Below are 24,396 nucleotides of genomic sequence, written 5' to 3' on the forward strand. Positions count from 1 at the left end.
TACAGTTCAACTTCAAAAAAACTTGGAGTTAGAGATACTTCAATTTGTGTAAAGTAATTTATATGAAATGTGACATATATTGCCAATTCAAGTGTTCGAGTTAATTCCTCAACCGATTTCAGTCACTTTCACCACCAGGTAAATTACATCCAAGACTATATGCTCACTTAATTTGGCTAAGATATTTCACATATTAACCTATTTATAAGCTATTAGGCCCAGAGTATTTCTGAAAACCCCATAAATAGGTATATGGGAGCTAGAGGAAGTTATGACCCGATTTCACTCATTTTTGATACAGAGATACACTATTAGAAGAAAATAACTTACTCTGAATTACATTAACATATCAGAGATATTTACCAATATTTTCGGTGAAAAATTACCCTAAGGCACTGAGTTCTTCATGTTCGATATCCTGGGCCTTGAAAAGTTATAGTCCGATTTCGACAATTTTTCCACAAGTGAAGCCACAGTATTTGTGTAAAGTTTTATTCCGCTACCTTCATCAGTTCCTTATGTATGTATATTTATAAAGTGAAGGAAACATATGGAATTCAAAATTGAATTATATGGAAAGTAATCGTGATTGTGAACCGATTTCGCTCATTTTCTATAGGATATGGGTTAACTGGATATTATGTAAGCGAACCGGTTATGGGGAAACCGTAAATTATGTTACCGGAACCGGAAGTGGGGCGTAACCGGAACCAAAATTTAGGTAAACGGATATGAAGTTATCGGAATCAGATATGGGACAACCCGAACCGGATATGGGGTAGCCTGATATGAGGTGGCTGGATATGGGGTAACCGATGGAACCAGATAAACGATTACATTTTCCATCCGTATCATCAGGGTGTCTAGAAAGTATTACGTATCAAATTTCATTGAAATCGGTCGAGTAGTTTTTGAGATATGGTTTTTGGCCTATAAGTGGGTGACGCCATGCCTATTTTCTATCTACCATTATTATTATGTTTATTTTTTTTTTCATTTCCGAAAAAGAATGGTTTGTTTTCCTACTGTAAATTGTTTTTAGTATGATTTGTTTAGCGAAGAAGTACTTTGTTGTGTACGAATCATATCAGCAATACCAGAAGATTATTTTATATTTCCAGTCAGTAAAAACTACATACTAGTAAAAATTATAACTTTAAGGAATATGGTTCTAAAATAAATATCGATTTATATTTCTAACAAGCATAACAATTTCAATACTGTTATGAGCTTACTACTATGCTAAACTTATACTATAATCTTCTAAAAATATATTCAACAAATTAAAATAAATTAAACGCTTTTATCAACTAATGAATAATATTAAAAAATAAAAGAAAGTTAAAATTAATTTGGTGTAATATAGATTTAATACCCCCATTTTATAGCTTATAACAAATTTACACATTTCCAACGATCGATATTCCTCACTTGAATAGATTTTGAAGACAAAAAACTGGCTACACACATTTTTACACACACACACACAAAATCATGCCATTATTTCATTATGCTGCGCACACATACAAAATTCCTCATATACTCCGCTTCGCATGCCATCGTTTGTCGCCATCATTCGCCGACCTCGCCGACGATATTTACATTTTTCGCGTCCATCAAGTAAGCGCATAACGGCAATATAAATTGATAGCTTGCGGGCATTGAGTGGCTTGATAGATGCCCGGCATGCGGATAGTTAGCCGCTTGGCAGCCATGACGGTCATAAAAGCGATGGTTGGCCTTCTTTGGCATGTCGCCGCTGACAAAGACAAATTCGCGTTTATCAGCGTTCGCGCAGTTACTGAACACAACAGGTATCACACCGGACCACTCTCCGATAGTAAAGTCAACAGTTACCTTACTTATACATACAGTGGCAGCGCCAACAAAAATTGGACCACAACAACAGCTTGTATTAGCATCACGTTTGTTGTTATTTTTGGATTTTTGCATTTCATGCGGTTGCTAGTAGCTGAGGCGGTGTTTGGCTGCTGTTATCCTTTTCGCCTCAAACGCCGTTAGTGCTGTAATTTAATCTACATGACCGTGTCTGAAATATTAATTCATTTTTAACACGTGCTTCGTCCCGCTCACGACCGTGTGCATCCGGTAGTTATTTGTATTTACTTATTGCAGGCAAATCACCACCGTGACGTCATGCTGCACTGTGGTTCATTTGTAAGGGAATTTTCGAATATAGAATATGATTTTTTAAAGAAGGCAGGTAGCCCTTTTGGAGATTTAATACAGGCTGACGCAGTAAAATGGAATATTTTCCAGAAAAATTGTTTTTATGTCACAAATATACTAAATTATTAGAAGCGAATAATATATAGGTCTCCTGAATTCCTACCATTCTTTGAAGGAAGTATATCTTGAAGATGATATCGTTAGATTCGGAGAGTTATAAATTCATAAGAAAATTTCTATCAAAAAATTATTCTTACAAGCATGCGAGAAATCTCAAGAAAGCATACGAAAGCCAAAGGCCATCAGAAAAATTGAGTTTTGACGATTGGCTGGCATAATATATATATATATATATATTTGGCGTAGAAACCGCTTAAGCGATTATAGCTGAATCCACCAGAGCGCGCCACTCGTTCCTCCTTTTTGCTTTTTGGCGCCAACAGGGAACACCAAGTGAAGCCAGGTCACTTTGCACTTGATCTTTCCACCGGAGTGGAGGTCGTCCTCTTCCGCGGCTTCCTCCAGCGGGTACTGCATCGACAACTTTCAGAGCTGGAGTGTTTTCATCCATTCGGACAACATGACCTAGCCAGCGTAGCCGCTGTCTTTTTATTCGCTGAACTATGTCAATGTCGTCGTATAAATCGTACAGCTCATCGTTCCATCGTCTGTGGTATTCGCCGTTGCCAATGTTCAGAGGACCATAAATCTTACGCAAAACCTTTCTCTCGAAAACCCCAAGAATCGTCTCATCGGATGTTGTCATCGTCCACGCTTCAGCGCCATACATCAGGACGGGAATAATAAGCGACTTGTAGAGTTTAATTTTTGTTCGTCGCGAGAGGACTTTACTTTTCAATTGCCTACTCAGTCCAAAGTAACACCTGGCAAGAGTGATTCTGCGTTGGATTTTAAGGCTGACATTGTGGTGTTGTTAACGCTGGTTCCCAAGTAGACAAAACTATCTACAACTTCGAAGTTATGACTGTCAACAGTGACGTGGGAGCCAAGACGCGAGTGCGCTGTTTGTTTGATGACAGGAGATATTTCGTCTTGTCCTCATTCACCACCAGACCCATACGCTTCGCTTCTTTATCTAGTCTGGAAAAAGCAGAACAAACGGCGCGGTTGTTGCTTCCGATAATATCAATATCATCGGCATACGCCAGCAGCTGTACACTCTTGTAGAAGATTGTACCTTCTCTACCTTGGCTGGCATAAGTGCATGCTTAATATCGAATGGGCACTATTTTGAAGGCGACAAAATTAATGTAGACGGATGAGCAATGAACGAAAGCTTATTTTTTGAACGGCCCTGATATAAAATACCTTCTTCTCGTTGGCGCGCTTCTATGTAAAAAATTATTTATTTAATTCAAACTTTTTTCTGTCTTATAGACACATATTTAAAGAATAATTTCGAAAATTTTCAAAAAAAAAAAATTAAGACTCCTCCATTGTGATGTCATTTCAGGTGACCCCTCAGAAAAAAGGTGCGTCCGCGTTGTCAGCATAACTCCTGACTGAATCATCCAAAATGAAAAAACAAAAGTTAGCGCATACCTTCCAAAGGCTGTATCTCCGAAACTATTATTCGGATTGACTTAGGATTTAGGATAATATTCTCGAGATGTTGTAGAAATTACTAAGCCAAAAAACAAAACATCGAGTTTTTGAACCCACGAAACCCATGTAACCCCTTAAGACAAACAAAATTGCTAATTTCAGATATCAGTGGACCCTTAAACTATATTAAAGTCGGTACTTAAATCCACTTACTAAAGACATGCTGTTGAGAAATCCTTAAAATGTCCAGAAATATCATGGAACTTCGGCAGTCAGTATCTTACAACAACAGACTTTAATGAAAATTCGAAATTAATAATTGTTGTTGTTATTTTATTATTATTTGGTGGATTTCCTTTTAGAACACATCAGTACTTATATTAAATGAAATCTGTATCTTCATGTACGCTCAATGAGCAAACAGTGAGACAGTGGCACAAAATAAGCCGACACCTACGACTATCTTGAATGGTCACACTTATTATGCTTACTACTCTATGCATACTTTTATTTGCGTATGCAAATTTTCAACCTTTTTCTAGTTCTATACACTTATACCCATATGCAACGCAACAGCAATGTCTGACATGCTCCCTTATATAGATGTATGTATAGATACTTAAGTTCATACTTACACCAACACATCTGCATGTAAGCACAGGTGGAAACATGTGTAAATACTATTGTAGCATGCTCACACACACACCGGCATCTACATGCATAGATAAATCTCAATTTAATTAAAGACTTAAATTGCACTCAACTCACACAACCGTTATAAAACTTCATCGTTCTCACATTTTTGTTTTTTTTTTTTTGCCATCACGACAGCCACTTTCCACTTTTGCCATTTGGACGGCAACATTCCATCAGGCACGCCAGTCTATTTGCGTGTTTGTGTCTGTGTGTGTGTGCATGCACTGCTTTCATCGTTATCATTCACATTTACCATTTACCATTTACCATTTACCGTTCAGCATTTACAGTTCACAGCGAAATTGTTGTGCACTTTGGCTCGCTTTTATTACAATCTCCCAACTTGTTACTTAAACTTTTATGTTTTTATGTTGTAATTAAATTGTGCATATAAAAAGTTTGCGCTACGCACGCATTTACATATTTAACGGTGTTATTAAGGGATATTGGCTTTGTGTAAAGCAAATTTAGATGAACTCGCTAACGTGGCAAAAACAAGCTTTACTTGTGTACACAAACATATTTATGCCAGTATGTGTGTGTGTGTGTGTGTGTGTTTGTTAACAGGTAAATGCCCGAAACTCAGCAAATTTATTCATCTACTTTAATGGCATGCTTTTAATGTGCAATTAAACTGATTAGATTTTTTCTGTTATATACCTCACGTATGTATGTATATGCATGTAGTTATAAATATACATATACTTACATATATTTGAAGAAGTATAATCTGGAAAAAAGGTTGAGTGCAATGAATCAAACAATTACAGTTAATGCCTTTTGAATTGTTTATACATATTTTCGCATAATTATGTGGAAATGTTAAATGACGCATGGAATTTAATTTTTATAATGGCAGACCTTTGCCTAAATAAATTCAATTATTATGAAATATTTTTCGTTTTTTGGGTTATGAAATGAGGATAAATTACAGTAAATAAAGAAAATTTAACATAGAAATTAAATTTTATATTCTTTATATGCTTATATTGCATATCTACATGTAAATTTCAACAACTAAGCTATTTTTCGTTGATTCAGGGATCAACAGGTCGTATGAGTAATATTTGCTTTGGCCAACTCCTGCATAACAGTTGAACTTAAGCAGGCTTAAAATCAAACTTTTGCTTATTTTAAAGGTTAGATATGTACATATATATAAATTGTTTGTATGTTATAGCATTTTTACACAGGAGCTAATTGATCAATTAACCGGTTTCTGCTCGATTAAAACGCTAATTAAGATCGATTTACCATACAAAATAAAAATCTACATTAATTTTTAATTGAATTTTAATCGACTTGACTTTCTTTGTCTGCGATTGGCTGACTTTTTTGATAAAAAAAGCTACGGAGATGTCGCTGCTAAAAATAGCAATCAACTGATGAAACTTACCAACTGCTTATGAAAAGCAAAAACAAAAATGTGTAATAGCTGATCGGTTATCGAGTAGCCAGCAGTGTAAAAGGCAAAAATGGGTTTCTCATTTTTTTTTCTCAATTTTTATTGATCAATTAATATGGCTGTCTAAAAACGCTATTATAGTATTATATCTAGCTTAATGAAGCTACTTCTTCAAATTAAAGCTCTTTCCGCGAAACATTTCAATAGCATAGACTCTTCTATTTAACATAAGAATGCTTTCTTACTAAAATTTTGTTCAAAATAATATTGAATTGAAGTTGTAAATAAATTTACAACTCTCTGCTGCCACATATGATGAAATTTCCGCAATACTAATTTACTATAGTAGTGATATTTATGAAACAGACACACTTTATGGTTTCTTAAGGGGTTAGGAGTAGTCAGAGACATGGAAAAAATTAGAATTTTCAGTATTTTTTTTTGCTATTAAATCATGTTATTTTACAAAAGTAAAAATAGGGCATTATTACATAATGTTTTGACTTGAAGTCACGAAAATATGAAACAAAAACTGTAATTACCAAAGTTATACAGTGGAACTTCCATAACTCGAATTGCTATATCTCGAAGTTCTCCACAACTCGAATTATTTAATTGGCAGTAGAGGTCAAAATTCATGCAAACTACCTTCTGTAACTCGGAAGTCTCTCTAACTCGAAGTTTTTTTGGGGATTATTGTGATTCGAGTTAGAGAGTTCCACTGTAGTTGTTTGTGTTGACCCAGTTTAAAAAAAAAGGCTCGTTCGGGGACAATCATAAGTACTTGTTCATCTAAAATCAATCGGATAAGAAAAATTAGTTTTGTAAATAGATAATCCTGGGCCTGATCGAATTTTTTTTCTTCCTTTTTATTTTTAAATGGCGGCCTCTGGAAATTTTTTTCTAGATTTTGGAAAAAAATCATTGGGCTTTAAAAATCGAAATTTTTGAAGCTTCGGTCCGGCGAAATTTCATTAAAATCTACTGACAGATTTTCGAGTTACAGTTGTCACCAATTAAAAAAAAATCCAGTTTTGAGAAAAACGCATTTAAAATTTCACACTCGCCTGTTCTCTTTCTTATTTGTCGAATAACTTGAAAAGTATAAGATTAACTACAAATTTTCAGAAAATATTTTTAAAGCAAAAAAATTAATTATTTGAAAATCCTGACTACCCCTAACCCCTTAAGCTAAAATGGGTGAACAAAAACAATTTTTTTCTGAAATATATTTTTTTAAAGAATAATTTAAATAATATAGCAAAAAAATTCAAGAAATTTATTTTTTCTATAATAACAATTTTCAACGTTATCATATCAATGGACTAAAAACCTTTAACTCGAATACTCAAGCCTAGTATACATACAAGAATACATACAAACATATTTCGGGAAATAATTTTATTTATTTTGAATAATTTTAAAAACACTTCCTTCATATACGTGCTGAAACTATAAAAATAATATATGTATATTTCCTCAACATTCAAGGTGTACAATTTCACGTTTTCTAAAACGTTTAAAATTATTTTAATAATTTATGTTATACTTTATTATAAAAATTGAACTTAATAATTTAAAAATTTATTTTTAATTTTTTAATTCAATAATTTTCAAATTAGTTTTATTAAAAAATTTCAAATTTTTAATTATTTTTATTTTATATTTCACTTCAAGCGTACTATCATATTTTTTCCTGCACTCAAACTCTCAAACTACCTCGCCAATTACATTCCAAATGAATGATCACATTATCCAAACTGCAACTCAAGATCTATTTAAATATGCCCACCTGTCGAAGTGACTGTGTGCAAGCATATTTGCATTTCGCAAGCAGAATGCTGCCACATCAATCAATCAACAACAAACTTAACTCATTATACAAACTTTCATCCATCAATATATTGGAGCGCTGCGCCAGCCAGGCAGTAGGCGAGTGCTGGTTAATGGCGCTGAATATACAAACCGTTAAGTTGTTACATATTTTTCCAATTTTTTTGCTCTTACTTCTACTTTGCTGCGCGCCAAACTTTAATTGAAAAGCAAATTGAACTTCATTACCACAAAAGCTATTTGAGTAAGTTATTACAACAACAGCAACAACAAGCTGATAATCCGCAATAACAGCAAATACACTCAATCGCTTGTAATAACTTGTATGGTTGAGTAATATAGATGTATATATGTAGCTGTGACACACCCATTTGCCAATAAGTAAGTGTTGTTGCACACATTTATGTTTATATTGTAAGGATTGCCTACTTTCAGGCGCTCCGGCGTTTAAATTTGAATATTTGCGGAAATTTTCATGCAACACCGAAGCATTGAGTACATCGCCGCACAGGTGTGGCACTATTGAAGTGCTGTTTGCACAACTGTGGCTGAATCGGTTTCGATATTGTAGCAGATATGTGTGCAATAACAACAACAAATGCGCTTGTGTTTGTTTGCTTAAGCAGCAACAGTGTGTTGAGTGTGATTAAGAAGAATCGAGCATTATTATTTGCAAGTGTGTGGGAGTGTGTGTGTGTTGTGTTGTCATGGCAATGCAAGTAGCAAGTTGCTTGAAGGTATTAGAGCTTATTTATACTTATGTGTATATATATTTACATAGCCGTGTATATATATATATGATGTTATTGCAAAGGGAAAGAGTAAAAGTCGCGTTAAAGCTCATACATACATACATACATAGAGAAAGGCAATATCGTGAAAGCATGCATGGAGCTACACTACAAAACTAACAAAAGCCGTTTGGACAGTTCGTCCCTCGTGTGTAGGTAAACAAATGTACGAGGCAATTGTAGCTCCGACATTCAAGCAATACACAGCGGATGGTCCAAAGACAAACTAACCGGAAAAGACATTAAAATGCACACACACACACACACATACGAAATTGTAAGCAAGCAATTGTTGCTATGGCTGATTGCAGCCACAATGACACACACACACACACATAAGCACATACGCAACGGCAATCACATCATATATGTGTGCGTGTTTTCTTGGCAACAAGTCGCTCTCTTTGGGTCACTTAGACAATTGCCCGAGCGCTGTGCTGATAAAGAACTCAATATCCGTTCGACATTGCTGGCGGTTGGCCTGCGGCTTGGCGAATTGCGCTGTATACGAGTACCTTATTCAGCATTTCGGTGCGGCCTTTGTACTGTGTGCTGTATGCGTGCCATCCCTTCCGGTTAAACAATGCAAATGAATTTATTAATTCCGCAAGGCAGCAACAGCAGCAACCGAAGCCATAGCCATTGCCAAGGAAATGAAGAAAAAATGCGTAAAACTGATAAAGCAAAATGAAATCGACAGCGCTGGTGAAAAATTGTTTCCTTCCAGCATTTTTCATTCGGTTGGCAAATCCTAGCGCTGTACGCTTTGCAGCCAGCGCTTTTTTATTTTTTATTTTTTATTTTTGGATTATTAGTTTATTTGTGTGTCTATTTATTTCATTTTGTTTATCGCTTTTCTGTTTTTTCGCTTCTTTTTTTTTTGGCTGCTGTTCGTTCGCTCGCGGTGCAATACATTAATCCTTCATCTGTCGCTTTCATTGTTAATGTCCTTTGTAGCCAGCCACATCCATGTCTGCCTCTGTTTGTTGCATGTACTTTCGGCTTGGAAGTGTATGTGTGTGTGTGTGTAGTGTTGGACTGGTGTGATATGATGGTAATTCAATTCGAAATCGATTGAAATGTAAATGTCGTTGTGCTCTGCTCTCTAGGAGTGTAGCAAAAAGATCATGACTTTTATGTACGGCTTGCCATTAATTCAGTGGAAAACGTTGAGGAAACGGATGAACGAATTAATGATTGAGTGACTGCAGCTAATGTCGTAGTATATTCATTTGTATGTGTGTATGTATGTGGATGTGTGTATTGTATGCTTTTATTTGGCTTGGCTTGTCAAATTAACCGCTCTCGGTCGCAAAAAAGAGGTTAAAATAAAGGTATAAATAAAATAAAATAAAATAAAATAAGATAAAACAAGTAAGGAAGGGCTAAGTTCGGGTGTAACCGAACATTTTATACTCTCGCAATTTATTTATTTAACTTTATTTATATTATATAATACACAATTTGACCCACATATTCGTCATATATATTGTATAAAGTCTATTGAAAGTTGGAAACCATAATATTAGGTTAGAAGCACCGAGGTCCTCGTGTTCAATATATGGGGCCTTGACAACCTATGGTTCGATTTCGGTGATTTTTAAAATCGGGCTGCCACACTATAAACGTAGTATTTGTGCAAAGTTCTGCATCGATATCTTTACTTGTTCTTACTTTATATATTGTAAAGTAAACGATTCAGATCGTCTTAAAATTCTGGTATATAAGAAGTAGGCGTGGTTGTAAAGCGATTTGGCCTATTTTCACAACATATCATTAGGATGTAAATAAACTATTACAAACCAAGTTTCATTGAAATCGGTCGAGTAGTTCCTGAGTTCCTGCCTCGCCCATTTTCCATTTTGTAAAAAAATCTGAGTGCAGCTTCCATATATCATTTCTTTTGTGAAATTTGGTGTTTCTGACGTTCCTCGTTTGCGAGTTAACGCACTTTTAGTCATTTTCAACCTAACCTTTGTATGGGAGGTGGGCGTGGTTACAATCCGAGTAAATGGGCGTGGCCCCCCTACTAACTTGGGGGGAGGGGCCACGCCCACTTCCCCAAAAAAATTACATCCACATGTGCCCCTTCATAGTGCGATCCTTCATACCAAATTTTATAGCTTTATTTACAGCTTAGTTATGGCACTTTAAGTGTTTTCGGTTTTCGCCATTTTGTGGGCGTGGCAGTGGTCCGATTACGCCCTTTTTCGAACTTAACCTTCTTATGGTGCCAATAAATACGTCTTCCAAGTTTCATCAAGATATCTCAATTTGTACTCAAGTTACAGCTTGTACGGACGGACGGACAGACGGACAGACATCCGGATTTGAACTTTTCTCGTCACCCTGATCATTTTGATATATAACCCTATATCTAACTCGTTTAGTTTTAGGACTTACAACCAACCGTTATGTGGACAAAACTATAATACTCTCGTAGCAACTTTGTTGCGAGAGTATAAATATTATATTACACTTATGGATTGCATAAATCATGTAACCAAGACATGGGATACAGACGCCAAGAGCCAAAAAAAGCAAACTTCACCAAACAATTACAGAATACATATTTGAACGTATTTAAATAAAACGTTATGCGTTAAAACAGCGTATAAATCTATATTTTCCAGCTTTTTAAACAATTGTATGTTTTAATGAAAATTCTATAATATAATCGAATCTTTCTAACTCGAAGTTTTTTTGTGGATTATGGTGATTCGAGTTAGAGAAGTTCCACTGTAAAATAAAGAATTAAGAAAAAGCGATAAAGAGTCTAATAAAACGTCTCCTCGCTAGACTAAATCCATAATAAATTCCACCGAGTTTTACGCCGATTTTTGTGAATTTTTCTAACAACACAGGTGCTTATATTTATTACATTTTCATTTTGAATAATTTTACCACATAAAATCAACATATTTATTCACCGTAATTAATAACACTCCAAGCTACTTGTGTGTTGCCGCAAAATGATAGCTAAGCAACATTGAAAATTCGAAATAAATTTTGCCAACCATGAAAGCACTTGTTGATGGTAATTTATATTGAAATAAACTATAATATAACGGTATAATGTTTGGATATTTTAATGGATTTGTGTTGTGCAAATATGACCATGTCGAAAATCGTTAATTATATTTGATAGGCGCCTAATGTTATGCTAATAAAATTTATCGATACGGATGTGTGTTAAACTAGGCGATTATTACATGTTTTCGGCAATATATAAATTCAGTGTTAGTGGATGTTTAGTGGAAGTAGTTGGGTCTGACTAAATACAGGGTGTTCTTAGGTAGTGATACTGACTATGAAAGGCTGTTCTTCTTACTTTTTTGAAGCCCTTTGATATTAAGCGACTTACCAAACACCAATATTTAAACAGGGTTCAGAGTGTCTTAGATATATATTTTTTTTTTCGGAAGATCCCAATAATTTATTGGAAATCTAATCGAATCAACTTCCAAATAAATCCACACCACTTTTTTGTTCTAAACTTTGGTGGCTAACATATACTTGTAAATCGCGTCCATCAGAACGAATCCAATTAAAGCATAATTAACAACAACGAAATAGCAGATGAACTACATTCTAATTACCATTTTGGTGTTTTTGTTCTTTTTTCCACATTTTGCATTTTACAGGCGTCTGGTATAACAGTGACCATCGCGATTGGGTTCGTATTGCTGGCCGATAGTACCCGCTTTACCCTGCTAAGGGGTTGAGACCGTTATCACTGCGCAAGCCATCATTTACCAGCAGCAGCAGCGGTAGCATCAACGCTTGTCCACCCCCACCACCCACACCGCACAGCGCCGGCAGCCACTGCACCAACACCAGCACCAGTAACAACTACAACTACAATAACAGTAACACAAACAGCACAGCAACAACCACCAGTAGCCATCACGGCCAAGTAGGCGCAGCCACACACAACAATCACACCAACCAACACAACCGAACGAAAGGTGGCAGTACAACAACAACAACACATTCAACAGACGCGCTAGGCACACCAACAGCAACAGGCAGGGGCAATTCACCAGGCAATCCATTGCAGGTGAAATATTTTGAATTCCCACCAAATCTCACGCTACTAGCCACCGGTTCAACACCATCGCTGGCGACAACAACAGCCGTAGCTTTAGCAGCATCCACCACAAGCACCCCTGCACTCACATCCGCCACAAATTCACCCAAAAATTTCTACCATCAACCACAACATCACTCACACTATTACCAACCGCATTTACACCAGCATCAACACCAACACGCGCACCATCAGCATCAGCATCACCATTCCAACAAAGCCAACACACATCAACAGCCGCAACAGCAAATAGCACAAGAACAGTCACGCTACCACAACCACCAACACCACGCAAAGCAAACGCGTGCCGATTTCGACGCCGACTTTAGCAGCGAAGCCGAAGAGCAACAACTCAGTCCGCCGCCACTCCTCAACGAAGGGAGTGTAGAAGTCGTTTTAGCCACGCCACCAGCAAACAAAATGGGTCGACGCGAGATTAAGCGTTCCAACACCAGCGGTTCCACCATAAAATCCTACGATGGTGGTAGCGGTAAGTCTGCAAAAATAACTGTAAATATATGCTTTGTGTTGGTATGCAAATTGGGAAAATAGTGTAATGACGGAATGTGTTTGTGTGGTTGCTGCCATATGCGGGCAACAGGTAACCGAGTGCATTCATTCGAAATGAGTTTATTACAGTGCACATATGTACTTAGTTGCAGGAGAGTGCTGGTGTATGAGTATATTAAACAGTAAGCAGGAATTGGGAGAGTAGAGGCACTTGTTTGCAGTCTGATTATTTTTCTGTTGGCCACTATGAATCTATAACTATAAATATCCCTCGAAAAAGTTTTTATTTACAAAAAGATTTTTACAATAAAAATATGGATAAATAAATCAATATTGTCAGCTTTGAAATCTACAAAAAAAACTATTTTCAATTTGAGTGAAAAGTAGTCAGCAAAGCACTCACTTATTCCCTACAAGCCTCTGCTACACCCGAACAGAGATACATCTTCACTTGAGATGAACAAAAAGGTTAAATATAATGATGAACTATAGTAATTCAGTGTCTTCGAGCGTGGTTGAAAACGAAAACCTCTAATAGCTTCTGATGAGAATCTTCCGAATATGTAATAAAAAAGGGAGCTCGTCCAAAAATAGCATAGACACAGCCACACTGAAAAAAATGTTAAAGGTCTTACAGTATTTATTGGTTTTGTGGTCGCTGAATCCAAAGTCAATTTAACATCATCAGAAGAGGGGTTTGACATTACCCCAAAAAACCAATATACTGAGAATCTTCCGAATATATGTATAGTGAAAAAGTGTTTCTTCATAACATCGCATAGATTACACAGTCACATAAAAAATTGTTTCTGACCTGAGGGTCTTACTGTACCTAATTAGTTTGGGGTCGCTGAGATGATGAGGATTCTGATATAATCCCTAAAAACCAATAGAGCAGCTTTTGTAAAAATTCATCGGATTCGCTTGAAACTCACTATTCGGGGGTTTTCAAGGTCGCTAATTACGAGTCCGGTGTCGATTTCTCAAAATTCAAAATCGAGGTATCCAATTACGAATTTACTTTTCCAAAATTCAAAATGGCGGACCAATATGGCGGACAAATTTTAAAGAATCCGTCCAACAGAACAGGGTCTTACTAGCGGGTAATAACCTTGTCACCTCTCCTTTCGCTAGTATAGATGGATAGGCCTCTAAGGATCGTGTACTCCGATGGAATCTCTTATCATTGCGGTTAAATCACTGTCACAGTCTCACTCAAGCATATGACAACTAATCATATAGAGAAAAACTATAAATTAGAAGATGATCTTATTTACCTTCAATTAACATGAATAATATCCTTCAAATTTAAGAACTTTATCTCATTGTATTCGAAAATATTCACAACTCATTTCAGCTACTTAATTTTTTATATGCAGATTAAGTGGAGCCCTTCAAGCTCGCTCAAAGTTAGAAAGTTGGCTCTCATATAAACAAGGAATTACTAAATTTTTTCATACATGACCTAGACAACCACTCATAAGCACCCATAACTTCAGCAACATTTCCTCATCTAAACAAAAACTTACTCATATATTCCTAATACGACCTAAACAATAATTTATGATACCTTATGATTGATAACTTAAAATAGAACTTTATTCATTTCTTGGAAAAGCTGGTTTCTTTACATAATTTCAACCAAACATCTGCTATATTTACATGAAGCGATAAATATTTACTCAGTGAATAAAAAAAACATTTAGTGGTTTTTTTATAGCAGATAGTAATTATTTATCACACACCAACAACAAGTACTAATAATAACTACTTCCTAGTTACGTCAAGAGATGAATGAAACTTTGTGCTGACTCATGATGGGAAAGAATACTTATCATATTACTCAGTTACTCACTACACAGTAGTGCATAGAGCAGTTCTTTATCATAGGGTCTTTCTAAATTACGAAATGAATTATTTACATTGTAAATGTTTTCTAATGAGTCAAAGACTTCTTAATGGGCTCGTCTTACGAATTCCACTGAATTTAAGCAGAATTCTAGATAAATACTAAAATATAATAGAAATACAATAGAAATTTCTACTGAGAAAATAACCATTCCTTGTGTAATAAGCGTGTTGTCAGATCTATTAACAATGAATGAAAGTAAACTCAACTGATTCGGTTTAACTTTCACTTTTACGCTGAAACCAAGCCAATAAATTCTAGGTGATTGAATCGATTCAACGACAGTGTTTAACAATACTTACACACTAAGTGGGGAATATTAGTTTATTCATAAAAATTCTGCATTCTCAAAACACAAAACAACCAACCCTACTAACACAATATCCACTAACGTCACACTAAGTCAACTATCGGATTAGGTATTTTCTATTGCAACAACACTGCAGGTGTACTTAATTGACAGCGTGACCAACGCTTAATTGATGCAGCCTGAGCCAGTCTCGCTTAGGCTAACCTAACACCAAACTAATGAGTTTTCTGCGCCCGAAGCGTAATCAAATGGGTGGTGAAACGGCACGCGGTTGCGTAAACTGTCCCTAAACCAGTATTAAGAGTCGGTTAAAAGCAGTTTAATATGGACAAATGATAGATAAGCTCATTGATGTTCAGTAATAATATATGTATATATGTAATATGCGTAGCGCGGTTCGGCAAGACTGATGGCTATGCTGTAGGAAATGAGGGGTATATCAATTTGACCGATAATAATGCTGTTATACAATGAGTATTTCGAGCGCAAGCATAAAGTATATGCGCTTATCTATAAGTTCTGATAAGTATATATGTACGTATAAACATATGTATCTGAAGGCGGTATATCTTACGTAATAAGTGGGTCTTTTGTACAAATAAATATGTTTTTTAAGATAATGACTATCGACAGTGAGGGTCAATGATCTCTTTAATTTTATGGCATTCTTCGTGAACTGATTGACGAATATCATTTCAAAAAAAGGGTTGCTGTAAAGGATTTCGGTAATTTTATAATATTTTTCTTTTTTAATTTGACGTCGTCAGAAACATACCTCCTCTCTTAAAAAGCAAAGAAAGCGAATATTTCAATTGTATGCTATTTGGTAGACCTCAGCCGACTCAAACGGCTGTACTAGATGAAATTTCTTACCACACTTTTACTAACCGTTCTCTGTATATCGTTCGACATAAAACCAAATAGAACTCCTTATCAGTTATATGTGTACTAGGGAGTGATTTTATGCATTTTTGATACGTAGTGATTTCAAAATGAACTGGGGACACATTTGTAGAATATAGTTACATATATGTGGTGAATTTCTGAAACTCAACTCATTCAATATTATAGCAATCAAAGAGAGGTAGGAGTGGTTATCGGCCGACTTAACTATTAAAACACTGTAGTATAATGTGGAAAAATGAACTGGGGACTAATTTTCAGTACTTGTGGTGTACAGCTACATATCTGTGGTGAATTTCTGAAGTTCAACTCATTCAATATTACAGCCTGAAATAGTAATAAAAGAGAGATAGGTGTGGTTATCGTCCGAATTCACTATTAAAACACTGTTGTATAATGTGGTAATATTGTAGATACTCACCACACTTGGGTAAGAAACCTGTACTAATTTATACCCTTTATGAGATACAATATTTCCTTTGCAAAAAAACTGATGAAGGCATCGAAATACAACGTAGATTCAGGTATTTTTCTCTTTCTCTATCTCTCTCTCTCTCTCGTCGTGTAGGTTACACTTCCTACTCAAAGGCATTATAATTTGGCACAATGCGCTATGATGATATTTTCACCTTTTACAAATAAAAATTCTTAATTCTTTTTGAGGCACTCAAATAAAGTATATATTTTTTATTTTGTTTTCTATTTATTGCTTCTTAATTGAACAGCATATATTCAAGCAAAAACAATTATACACTAACTTAAAGTTTATGTAATTGCATAAATTAACATATAAAAAACCGTTAGCAATTTTAAATAAAATCTCTTTTTTTTTATAAAAAAATATAGCATCAGTAAAAACGGTAAAATTAGAATTAAATTATAAAAAATAAAAATGAAAAAAAAATAAAAAACATAAAAACAGCGCACAATAACTTAAACTTACAAACTAGGCTATGGTTAATAAATGCTTTGTGACAACTTTAAATACTAGTAACTGCAATATGTTCGACGATGTTTCGTTCTAATCGTATTGTTTACTCAGAAAGTCGATGACATTGTCGCGTATATTGTCCGCACAAGGATTCAAATTCCAAAAGACCAAATTACAACCATAGCGTTGGAAGCAGCCATAACGCACCGCGGAATCGTTGGGCGCGCAGCAGCTGGCTATAGCCCACACACAGGCGGTGGAGGCGGGAGCCGATGTGGGTGTTGGCGGTGTGGGCACTTTAAAGATGGGCGCTTCCGTTACGACGGGATCAGAAATAGGTCTTGAATCAAACGAAGCTGCTCCCTGGTCTCTTGGGGCTGCTTTTTTTGTTGTCAAAAACAGAAAATGTTAATGTCAGCATAAATATCGACAATTTTCAATTGGATACTTACGTACAGCTGAGAGCGGTGCTTCGGTGGGGGTGGGAGGGCGACGCGCGCCAAAAAGCGGTCTGGGTGTGCCGACTGTGATATTCAAGCGTTGATTTGCTGCAAATTTTCAATTACAAGTATTATTGTTATTCTTATTGTTATTGCTTATAACAAGTAGCACTTACGATTTCTAGTCGGTGTGTAATCACGCCAAATGACACGATCAGTATTTTCTTCACCGCCGAATCGCGATACAACGGTAATTTTTCGTTGGGGTACGCTATTACCAAGACCGTTGTAGTATTCGCCAGCAATCGGATATCTAGTTGAAGAAAACAACAATATTATTGAGCGGAACTTTTCTCTCTGCTCAGTGCATACGACTTACTTTTGATAACGCTTCGCCGTTTCGTAACTCGGTAAATAGTGGTTGGACACTTGTGGGTGGGCGCGGATGGCATTTGAGTTCGATGTGCGATAATAAGGATTTTGATGACGTTTCTGCACAATATGCTCCATATGCCAAATGCGGTCCGCATCGCGACGTTGACGACGATGCTGGAATTTCTTCGGGCGCTTGCTGAGCACGCGCTTTGCGTCATCTTCACCATCCACCAACTTAGCGTCGGCATCGGCTAGCGAAATGACTTCCACATGTGTCTTCGCATTGGCGGACTTTGACTCATCGGAGGTGACAATCGGTGCTGAGGACAGGATATCGAAATAGATTTTCTCCGGCTGCAAGGGATGATACTGTTCAGAGTTGGAGTTTGACTGATCGTTGATGCGGCGACGACGATGTGCGGGATCTTTGTGTTTGCGCAAGCGGTGAGTGTTGTTCTTTTTCGGCACTGTTTGTGTTGGTTGAGAGTGAAGCAAATTAGAACGAATTAATATAACTCACTTTTTTTTTAATCAAGAAGTAGAATTTACCGAAATCTTCGCTCACGAAATCCTCTTTATACATTATAACTGGGTGTTCTTCCTGCAGTACGCCATCGACGATTTTCGCCTGGTGGAACTGAAAGTACAAGCAATCAAATACAGTTTAAATGACAATTAATTGTACGAAATTATTATATAATATAATATATATACAGGCATGCTAATGCCTTTCATATATGCATATGAGTCACCCACCTCAATATTATCCACATCGCCATACTCTTCGCTCAACGCCAACCCAGCATCGTCCAAAGGTATGATAACATCGCCTGTCTCCTTGGGACGTGCGTTCGCCGGCACCGCAATCAGCAGTAAAGCGCATGCCAAAAACAAATAGCCGTGTAACTTCCGTTTACACCGGAAGTTGCTGTCATACGACGCAGTTACGCCACTAAACCAGGTCATCACTGTAGTTGTGTATGTGCACTGCAATTTATCTGTGTATTTCAAAGTCGTGTTTGTCGCCAAACGGAAGTGTGCACGCGCAGGTGTGTAAAGTACAAAAAGTTTTATTTTTATTTGTATTTTTTATTTTACTTTGCAGCTGCCACTGTAATGAAATGTGTTGAGATAAAATTATTAGATTGCGCCAAACAAAACAAATATATTTTAATAAAATTCTGCGTGCATAAAAAATGTCAAAGAAATATGTAGATAAAACTCGTTATGCGTTGTCCATTCAATTTAAGCTGTTTTCATGTCGGCATTTGTGTGAAGAATGGCATAGTATTTGCTTGCCTGTCTACCCTTGGCGTATACGTAACATTTTGATGGCATGTTACTCATACGTCATGGAGCACATAAATTTTATTTTTATACTCTCGCAACAAAGATTGCTAAGAGAGTATAATAGTTTTGCTTATATAACGGTTGTTTGTAAGTCATACAACTAAACTAGTTAGATATAGGGTTATATATATCAAAATGATCAGGATGACGAGACGAGTTGAAACGGATAACTTGAGTAAAAATTAAGATATCTTTTCCTTGGCACCCTGAGAAGGCTTGTATTGAAAATGGGCAAAATCGGACCATTGCCACGCCCAAAAAATGGCGAAAACCAAAAACCTATAAAGTGTCATAACTAAGCCATAAGCAAAGTTATAAAAGTATTGAATAAAGGATCGCACTAGTAAGGGGAATATTTGCATGTAATTTTTTTGGGAAAATGGGCGTCGCCTCGCCCCCAAAATCTGTTATTTGTATATATCTCGCAAACCAGTAAAGCTATAGAAACGAAACTTTCTGCAGTCGTTTCCCTTGCAGACCCCATCACTTGTCATGAAAACAGTTAAAATCGGATATTAACCACGCCCACCTCCCATACAAAGCTAAGGTTGAAAATAACTAAAAGTGCGTTAACTTACTAACGAAAAACGTCAGAAACAGTAAATTTTACAGAAGAAATGGCAGAAAGAAGCTACATTCAGAGTTTTTTACAAAATGGAGAATGGGCGTGCCATCGCCCACTTATAGGTCAAAAACCAGATCTCAAGAGCTACTCGACCGATTACAATGAAATTCGTTATATAATATTTTCTAGACATCCTGATAACAAGTGTGGAAAATGGGTGATATCGATTCACAACCATGACTACTTTCCATATAACTTCCTTCCTTCACTTATATAAAAATATTTTTTTTCAAAATATTCACTAGAATTTATTTTTAAGACGCGTAACTTTGATAGTATATACCCAAATGTTAGACCGTTTTTGGAACTAATAGAAAACAATCTAAGGGAATATTCCAGATATCAAAATAAATCTCGTACGGAGTCTGCTATATCGGATATATTCCACATAACAGTTATTTGACAAGATCGATTTCGTTTCCATTATAGTAGTTCTTTAAAATAACTCTACTACTTTATAATATCACTTGGAACACAGTTTAAGTTTCCACTGTAATAACATGCATATTGGAAGACTCTACTACTATTAGTTGGTAAAGCCGATAATGAGTAATGAAATACGATCTAACTTGTTAGATATATATTGTTTTTCTCTCTAAAGCTTTCATCAACCGATGGAGTAAGCCTAACTCTTTCCATATGCAAATTGCAAATGTATTAACTCAACTATTTATAACTTGAAAATAACATTGCATTAGGAATTGCATTACACCTCAATACACACATATAAGCAATAACGTAATATACTCATCATCATTGTGGCTGTGGCTGTGCACGCGCATTAGATATGAAGAATGCAATGATAGTGCCAGCTGAACAATTGCGCTTCCGCAAGAACCGCATAAATAATGACCGCCATACAAATGGCAAACAGTTATAAAAACAAAAAAAAAAAAAAACAAAAAAAAAACAACGCAGAAAATGCAAAAGCGCAAAATAAATTATAAAAACAACAAATGAGAAAGCAGTAAAGTAGATATTTGCAAGTTAATTTGCTTGTGCTATTCTCGGCTTGCGTTGCGTTTGCGGTGGTGCCGGTTACGTCTTAGTTCTTGGGGTTGCTTGGTTAGTTAGTTGCAGAATTTCATTAAACTTGCACAAACGCTGTATGCATACAGGGTCGGCCTACAGCTTAGACTTGATGAGTTAATACGGGGCCTTGAACACTTGCAGCTTGAGCATTTTTGCGATTTTTTTAAATAATTATATTTATACTATAATCTATCTTAAGCCGCTCACGTTATTTATTATTTATTTTATTTCCACTCCCATTGCTTTGATCAATTCAAAACTACTTAATTTTTATTTTTGTAAAAACAGTCGTTATTTTGCCATGCTAGTTGTTGTTTGGTTGAAATTTACAGTGCACCTAACCACAACAAGTGCGCGGCTTTTGCTCATCTTGTCAGTGGATTTGTTTGGTTAACTTTTTAATTTAGCCGCAACTGCCGCTAGATATACCGTTGCGTATGGCAAAAGTTTCAATTGCATATTTTGGCTTGGCTTTGGTAACGGTACTTTTACTTTACGAAATGCCGGCGCGAAATTTGAAATGTTGCGGGTTGAAACGTGCCGATGTTTGGCATTTATTTCAGTTCAATGTTTGTTGGTGTTGTTGTTTAACATAACGCATTTTAGTCAAAGCGAAGAGAAAATTTATCAACACAACTTGTCAGCTGTTGCCGCAAATTTATTTGATGAAGTAAATTTGAATTATCAACGCTTGAATTGTTACAAAAAAAAAACGTTGATTGAGAAGTTATTCGAAATAAAAACTTTTGTGTTATTTGAAAATCTTCCTTTTTACTTAGTTATAGGTTAGAGGGAAACTGTTTACTCATTCTAAATTGGGGAGGGTTCTACACTCAAGAAGTTATTTAGATATCCGAAATATTACTGCAACCTTTTGTCATGTTGTATAGCAATATAGAAGTAGTGTTCCTGAAACACAGTTCTATATTTTCATATAAAATTATTTGTATATATTTGCCACTGCAAGAGCATGATTTGCCTTTAGATCTTTTATTATTTTTTTTTTTTTGCACTTTACTTTAGTCAGCAATTGGTACTCGTGATTTGCTAATTTTATCAAAAACAGCTGAAATTCATCAGAATGTTGACGCTGCTAAGGAAAATTCTGACATGTTCATTTCATTTCTGCAGCAGCCCGGTTCTGTTTCAAATTGCGAAATAAATGCCACAATGTTTTTTTGCATTTTTTTAATTAAAAAGATATGAAAATACTTTTAAAATATCTGAATAATTCATTTACTTCACCAAAAAATCCACAATTAATTCTATATACATGAAATAATATTTTTAAAATATTAACATTTCGAGCATAGGTTTTGGTTCACTCAATTTTTATATTTGTTTCTTAACGAATAATTTTTTTCAACATATAATATTTTGGTTTACTTTTTTATTATTTAATAATATTTATAAATTATTTTTTTATTTTATTTTATTTTATTTTATTTTATTTTTTTTTTTATTTTATTTTATTTTATTTTAATTTTATTTTATTTTATTTTATTTTATTTTATTTTATTTTATTTTATTTTATTTTATTTTATTTTATTTTATTTTATTTTATTTTATTTTATTTTATTTTATTTTATTTTATTTTATTTTATTTTATTTTATTTTATTTTATTTTATTTTATTTTAATTTAATTTAATTTTATTTTATTTTATTTTTTATTTTATTTTATATTATTTTATCTGGTTTTTAGGAGAAAGTTTCCTTGAATTTTAATAATTTTTATTTTTAAATTAAAACTTGGAATATATTTAAAATTTTTTAACTCATATGGATTTTTTAATTTAGTTTAATTAATTTTTAATATTTTTTAAAACAACATTTTTATATCTTTTATGAATCTAAAAAATTTTAACATTTCCCACAACTGCTTAGTAAATATTTTGAAAAAAATAAATTTCCCACAGTTACACTGCACTACCGTTATTCACAAAATTTTCGAATAATTTCTGTTTACATTTTCAATTGATTTCAACGTTTTTGCATACGATCGGTGGTTTACTTCACAGCAATTTGTTGCTCTTTGATCTGTCTGTGCTTATTCGCGCTGAAAGCGCCAGCACATAAAGTAAACAAAAATTGTTTTTTTTTTTTATGTTATTCTTCTATTAATGTTTCGTATCACTCGTCACTTACACTTTCAGTATATTACTGTAATTATGAATTAAATTCAACTCAAAATGCGACTTGGAGGTCTGCTATGCACGTGCAGTCGTTTATAAGTCAACTGAAGAATTGAGCATTGTTGCAAGAGTTTATATACTTATTTATTAAGCGATCTTAAGCGTAGCCGATACTATTCGAGAACCTTACACAGCTGCTATGCTCTCAAGTAATGTACATACATACAATACATATGCACACAGTGATAGATTGCGAATGCTAAACGATTGGCTGGCGCGAAAAGAGTTCGTGCAACTTTTACTATCAGCAGTCGCGAGTCGCGAGTTGAGCCCATTGGGCAGCATTTTTAAATTTTTTTTTTAATTGTTTAAACGAAATTTGTGTTTCGGTTTCTGGAAGACTAGCAAAGTACCGAAGTGTTAACGTGAGAACGCCGCATTATTCAAAAAAAATATTTTTGAGTGCAAACAAATTGTTGGTGAATGAGAAAAGAAATGAAAAACAAAAAGAAGAAACATTAAAAAGCTTTCAATCAAAAATAATCAATTGTTATTCGGCGCGCAACAATTGGACCACCTAAGAGTAATAATAATTCTTGAAAGCAAAGAATATTCACTTAAAGAATTCCGAGGGATTTCTGGGAAATGTTTGTATTATTATCAATTTCGCGTTAAATTTTTTTCAATTTTTGGGCAATTCCATTGTTTTTGAGCGCTTGCTTGCGCACGCTTCTGCACTTCCTTCCTTTTTTCCGCTTTGCTATGTCATGCCTCGAAAGGCAATTGCTTCATTCATATGTATATTCATATCTTATCTTAGAGCTTGTCAATATAATTTTTTTCAACTGCGCTTCTCTTATCTCTTGTTTGTATTTAATCAATTTCAAAATAATGATGACGTTTACGTTTCATTAGTAATCAACAGTAGTAAAATGTGGTTGGAAATTAAGGAAAAACATTATTTTTCATTCATCACTTGTGCAAATATTTACACGTTTTATTTTTTTAATTAGGAAATGACTAACTTCATTGTACCTTTAGAATTTGTTTTGCTTCGAAATTCTTTGTAAATTATTCAGAAAGTTGAATTGTGCGATACTTCAGGTGTTGGCATGAGTGACGTAGTTGGAAATACCAATATGTGCCACACAAGCTTAACTCATGCCAAAAATCAGTTACTGCGGTTCAAAGAAAGAGTGACCTCAGCATTGATAAGGGCGAATAAGTGTATCTTTCGCTTTTAAAAAAATGTGAGGAGTTCAAAGAATTTTTTTTTGTTGTATTTAAAAAAATGCAAGCAAGAAAAT

At 35.0% G+C, this 24,396-nt stretch overlaps 3 protein-coding genes across 8 annotated transcripts in view; 2 read left to right on the plus strand and 1 right to left on the minus strand.

Annotated features, from left to right (window-relative positions):
* The first annotated feature begins 11,499 nt into the window (after positions 1-11,499).
* LOC128922327 (dual specificity protein kinase shkD-like) lies at positions 11,500-12,900 on the plus strand. Its single transcript, XM_054232409.1, has 4 exons — positions 11,500-11,518; positions 12,126-12,157; positions 12,200-12,644; positions 12,740-12,900. The coding sequence occupies exons 1-4, from the start codon at positions 11,500-11,502 to the stop codon at positions 12,898-12,900; spliced, it is 657 nt and encodes a 218-aa protein (XP_054088384.1).
* LOC105209188 (uncharacterized) overlaps positions 12,182-24,396 on the plus strand; it is a 62,343-nt gene continuing 50,128 nt past the window's right edge. The window contains exon 1 of the mRNA XM_011179470.3: positions 12,182-13,061. Within this exon, the coding sequence (XP_011177772.1) occupies positions 12,992-13,061 (70 nt within the window). The 5' untranslated portion in view covers positions 12,182-12,991. The remainder of the gene's footprint in view (positions 13,062-24,396) is intronic.
* LOC105209187 (uncharacterized) overlaps positions 16,856-24,396 on the minus strand; it is a 45,593-nt gene continuing 38,052 nt past the window's right edge. For 2 of the 6 annotated variants that reach the window (XM_054228995.1, XM_029038294.2), the window contains exons 2-7: positions 18,706-19,060; positions 18,499-18,586; positions 17,954-18,416; positions 17,751-17,887; positions 17,587-17,682; positions 16,856-17,514 (exon numbers count right to left, since the gene is read on the minus strand). In XM_054228995.1, the coding sequence (XP_054084970.1) occupies positions 17,225-17,514; positions 17,587-17,682; positions 17,751-17,887; positions 17,954-18,416; positions 18,499-18,586; positions 18,706-18,915 (1,284 nt within the window). In that variant the 5' untranslated portion in view covers positions 18,916-19,060 and the 3' untranslated portion in view covers positions 16,856-17,224. Of the gene's footprint in view, positions 17,515-17,586; positions 17,683-17,750; positions 17,888-17,953; positions 18,417-18,498; positions 18,587-18,705; positions 19,061-23,102; positions 23,253-24,396 lie in introns of those variants that run through there. The other 4 variants (XM_029038295.2, XM_029038293.2, XM_029038297.2 and 1 more) reach the window with 4 other exon arrangements.

This window comes from Zeugodacus cucurbitae, chromosome 2 (assembly GCF_028554725.1).
Source record: "Zeugodacus cucurbitae isolate PBARC_wt_2022May chromosome 2, idZeuCucr1.2, whole genome shotgun sequence".
Lineage (NCBI taxonomy): Eukaryota > Metazoa > Arthropoda > Insecta > Diptera > Tephritidae > Zeugodacus > Zeugodacus cucurbitae.